General features: G+C 41.5%; 1 protein-coding gene across 1 annotated transcript in view; it reads left to right on the top strand.

Moving 5' to 3' along the window:
• The window catches only part of LOC104951254 (periplakin-like), a 13,917-nt gene extending 9,916 nt beyond the window's left edge, over positions 1 to 4,001 (top strand). Inside the window, exons 11-16 of the mRNA XM_010777891.1 lie at positions 134 to 280; positions 1,260 to 1,411; positions 1,500 to 1,606; positions 3,242 to 3,399; positions 3,505 to 3,683; positions 3,773 to 4,001. Coding sequence (XP_010776193.1) covers positions 134 to 280; positions 1,260 to 1,411; positions 1,500 to 1,606; positions 3,242 to 3,399; positions 3,505 to 3,683; positions 3,773 to 4,001 — 972 coding nt within the window. The remainder of the gene's footprint in view (positions 1 to 133; positions 281 to 1,259; positions 1,412 to 1,499; positions 1,607 to 3,241; positions 3,400 to 3,504; positions 3,684 to 3,772) is intronic.
• The last annotated feature ends 999 nt before the right edge of the window (positions 4,002 to 5,000 follow it).

Below are 5,000 nucleotides of genomic sequence, written 5' to 3'. Positions count from 1 at the left end.
ACCTGTAAAGACACCATTACAGTAGTCCAGACTACTAAAGATTATAGTAGGGACAAGTTTTTCCAAATCCTGCTGTGACATTAGTCTTTTAATCCTAGATTTACATGAAATATGTATTAATTTGTGTGTGTAGGACCAAGCTAAGGCCATGGACCACTTTGATGACCGGGTGAAGGCTCTTCAGAATCGCGGCCTGCAGGTCTCGCCTCTGAAGTACCGTCGGGAGACCCCCCCGAAGATGCTGCCTGTTGAGGCTCTGTGCGAGTTCGACACAGATGATGTAAGTAGTGTGTTGTTGGAAGCTCGTGCTAATTATTTTGGAGTCTGAGCTACCATTATTTGGCAATCATCGCTGATTCGATGTGTGAGAACTTATGGTCTGTATTAGAAATATAGATAAAGTTTTAATCATATGAAACCAGACTGTCAGTCCCACTTTTCATCACATGTTGGATGCACGGTTTAGTTTGAAATATAATTGGAAAGAATTGGGAGGGATGAAACCCTCTGTAATGGTCACACATGCAGAGCACACAGCTCACACAGTGCCTTGCTCAAGTTGTTTTCAGACCAAAGAGAGAAAGGGAAGAGGTGTGGATGTTTGCTGTTACCTTACAGTTTAAAACAGCATTTTATTCCTTCTTTTGAATCCTCTTTGGAGGAAATTAACATTATTTCCTTCATCTTTATCATCTTTATGCTTTTCCATGCTTCAGTGAGCCCTTTTCCAACTCTAAACAGTTCATCTGGTCTTTTTGGTTTAGTCACAGACTATCAGTGCTATAATAACAGGATGTTACCGGCTTCATGACTAAGTACTTACTCTCTGTTTAGCTGTTCTTTAATACGAGGCCTGTAACGTGTATTGGACTTTCAATGTGAAATATTCAAATCCCGTCAGAAGAGAGCCCAGGCTGAGACTCTGAGTATCTTATCCAAGCCGTGAGGATCAGAGCAGGGGATTTCAAGTCTTCTCTCTGGAGCTCTGCAGCTTGCTGAAGCAGAGGAGGCTGTGTTTGACCTCACTGAATTCTTCTTAAAACATAAATCCATTTTGTCAGGTTTATAAAGCTTTGACTTGTTGTAAAGGCATGTCAAATCACTTGTGAATAATGATGCTTTGCATAGGGAGAGTCCTCTTTTTCTTTTCCTGTAAAGTGTGCACACCAGTCTGTCAGCCTGTGTGTTGACTGGGATTGTTTAAACTACATTTAATGTCCAGTAGCCGATGATAGATAATAATAGTCTGATGTATACAGGGGGCGATTTTGCGTGGGGAGAGGTACACTCTGCTCCGGAACAACGGGACCAAATGGGACGTGAAGGACGCTGCTGGACATCAGCTCACAGCCCCTGCCGTCTGCTTCATGGTCCCCCCCACCGACCCAGAGGCAGTGGCAGTCTCTGACAAGTGAGTGTGTGTAAACAACATTCACATTAGGACATACTCCTTTAACCAGGTTCCTCTGAGGCTATATAAGTGTGTGTTGTGTGTGCAGCCTGGCCGGCCAGCAGAAGAGTGTGAAGCAGAGGATGTCCGGCAGCAAAACCGTTCTGGCCAAACGCTTCGACGAGCTGAAGAAGGCGAGCGGGACCGGCACCACGGGTACAGAACATTCTGACGGACTGCAGCTGCTAGGAAAACATTTTTTTGTTGCTTTGTCTTCAATATGATCCCTGTGTAAACTCTAATTTATTTATTTAATATAAATAATATCATTTGACACTGTGCTTATACTGTTTATATTCCTCTATGAAAGTGTGCTTACCAACAACAAAGGCACAGGGTTGGGCCTATATGATATTTAAGATTGGGACACTAACAGCAAGCAGGTTAATCATTTGTACATAAATGAGTAACACCTTGAAGCCTTTAGGAACACATTTTTTTGTAACTATTTCAAGATAATTAAGTTCCAGCCAGAAACATAATAAATGACACAGATAACATAATGACGGCATTGATTGGTTAGATCAGTGGTTCCCAACCTTTTTTCCCAAGAGCCCCCCCAAATGACTCCTGTTGGAAGTTGCGCCCCGGGGCACAAGTGGAAACAATTCACAAAGGGATTAAACTGTTTAAAACACATGCTCAAAGTAAACCGGATTTTGCCGATGTGTTTATGTGGATTCAAAAGTCGTAAATAATCCACAAAATGGAGGAGACCGATCTGATCGGAGCAACTGTGACAAATGATCCAACTGAAACCGGCATGGACAATGACTAAGTTTTAAAAATGCGCTTATCCAGACAAGCCCGGTTTGAACACTTAACGCGTAGAAGAAAAATGTATATTAAAGAACAAATTATACATTTCTGTCTTTTTATGCCTATAATAGCTACTAACTTGAATTTGTATTCAAATGAATTAATCAATTATTTTGTATATTTTATTGTAATGTATAGACAAGGCTTTTAGTGACAATCATGTATTGCGTTACAATTATATGTAAAAAATCTAAATATGATATTTGGCCTCAAATCATTTGAGGTCTGGCGCCCCCCCTGCGATCTTTGGCGCCCCCCAGGTTGGGAACCACTGGGTTAGATCATAGAGCTTGTAATGTTGCGTTAGCATTAATACTATTTTTCTCAATGAGTGAATCACTGAGATCTGCTAACTGGTTGGTAAAGATTACGGGGCGGTCAGATTACATTTATTAGAGAAAAGATCCATCACAGGTTGGAGACTTTGGCCTTCTTACCTACGTTAGTTGTAGTGGTGGAAAACGTATTCATATTCTTCCATTATGAGTATACTGTATACTACTACTAAAATCATGGTTTTAGTTACTTGATTATAATGTTGGATCGTTTAATCTATAGCAAATAATCATATTTTAAACAAGTATTGTGTGTCAAAATCATAATATATAAAATAAATGTAGTGAACTGAAAAGTACAAAAGACCGGCGTCGAAAATGTAGTAGAGTAGAAGTATAAAGTAGTATAACATTAAAATACTCAAGTAAAGTACAAGTACCTCAAATGTTTACTCACTGTTAGTATAGTACTTGAGTAAATGTACTTAGTTACTTTCCGCCACTGGTTCACTGCTCAGATTTCCTGCTTCGTGAGGGATTATTATTATTACTGGAATGTACCATGTGTCAGACAAAGGCTTCATATGTTCTACTGTAAGAGTGGCCCCTCACCACGTGTGTGTGTGTGTGTGTGTGTGTGTGTGTGTGTGTGTGTGTGTGTGTGTGTGTGTTTGTGTGTGTGTGTGTGTGTCCTCAGATAAGCAGGAGCAGCAGTGCCGCCAGCTGATGGCCGGGATGGACAAAGTGGTGAGTGACCTGGACAAACAGGAAAAGGCCATCCAAGCTCGTGTTCGCCCCCCCCTGGAGCAGACCCGGCCCCTGCAGGACAGCGCTGATCGCCTGCAGGATATGAGGGTAATGCAATCCTCTCCAAATGTCTATTTTCTAAATTCTGCTAAAAAAGCTAACAGAGGGAATTTATGCATTTCAAATCACTAAACCAAAGACATTTCCCTGCAGGATATCGCTGCTGCTGTCAGTAAGATCGAACCAGAGAAGTCCTCTAAAGTGCAGGAGTCAAAGAGCTTTCTGGTTTCAAACCCAACCTGTGCCAGCGCTCCTCAACTTCACAGCAAGGTGGACGTAGCCAACAAGAAGTTCTCTAACATCGAGCAGCTCCTGCAGAGCTCTCAGGAGAAGTACGTGTCTCGTCTTCACTTAGAAATCTGCCTTCAAAGATTCAAACAATTGTATACTTAACATTTTGTGCAACTTACCTTTATTTCAGACTGAAAAATTCCAACCAGCTGGAGACTTCTCTTCAAAATGGAAAGACTCTGCTGTCCTCCTACGAGAACAAGCTGGCCAGGGAAGAGGTGGCTCCATCTGACATCTCCTCTCTGGAGAAAACTCAGCGGGAACTTGGGGTAAGACGGCTCTTTCAGACTTTGGATCACATTACAATGAGACCCCACTTTGAAATGGAAATGAAAGAATCACAAGTCTTTGATCACTAGGAGTGTTATGAACCATCACACTGTGTAGCAGATCTTCATTTACTCTGAAGCTAAAGAGCATGCTTTGTTTTTTATAACTGTGGCCCTTAATGGATTATAGTCCCTTACGGCTTTGTGGCTTATCAATAAGCAAAGTGGGCAACGGTCGTAGCGCTCTATAATACAATATTACAATACTAACTCAAATGGAACCTGCATAAGATTGTCTTGGATATTGTACAATGGTATTGATCCAATCCCCCCCAAAACACAATGTAACAAACTAGTTATAAATAGATAGACATATTATTATAGTTTAGATTTTACTCTCTTATTAGACCCTCCAGAAAAACGCGGGCAAAAATCCTTAATTATGCGGGCTAAATTCCTTGATTATGCGGGCTAAAATCCTTGATTATGCGATTAAACATGCGGGGTTTTATGTGATTTTATGCGGTGAAATTGCGGGAAGTTAGGAAATATGCGGAAAGTTGCGAAATATGCTAAATATGCGGGGGAAAAGAATAACAATTTTTTAAAATATTGGGCTGTCTTATTTATTCTCTCTCACACACACCCTGCCACTAACGTTAAACCCCTTTACTATTCAATTAAACACATTCAATGTTTATTTATTGTAAAAGCAATTGGGCTATTTTAATCTCACACACACACCACCCCCCCACACACACACACACACCCCCCCACACACACACACACACACACTTCTCCGCCTCATTCTGTTTTCATTTACTCGTTCGTTATCTGACCAGCTTCAATCTTGTAGGCTACTCACTTCGTTTCTTGTAGCCCTCGAAAGGGTTTTGGAGGTTGATCCCTCGGTGAACGGGAGTTGAATGGCTTTCTTCTCCGCAGCAGCAGAAAGCTTTTTCGAATGTTTGAATGAATCAAAGTGGGTCGCCACCGCCGATTTTCTCTTATGCTGCAACACACAGTTGCACGGGGTGCAGAATAGTTTCCCCCCACTTTTGTGAAAGACATCGGGGTACTGCTTTGCCC

Source organism: Notothenia coriiceps, unplaced genomic scaffold, assembly GCF_000735185.1.
Source record: "Notothenia coriiceps isolate Sejong01 unplaced genomic scaffold, NC01 NC01_scaffold00018816, whole genome shotgun sequence".
NCBI classification, from domain to species: Eukaryota; Metazoa; Chordata; class Actinopteri; order Perciformes; family Nototheniidae; genus Notothenia; species Notothenia coriiceps.
The sequence above is the reverse complement of the archived record's forward strand: the minus strand, read 5'-3'. Positions and strand labels throughout refer to the sequence as shown.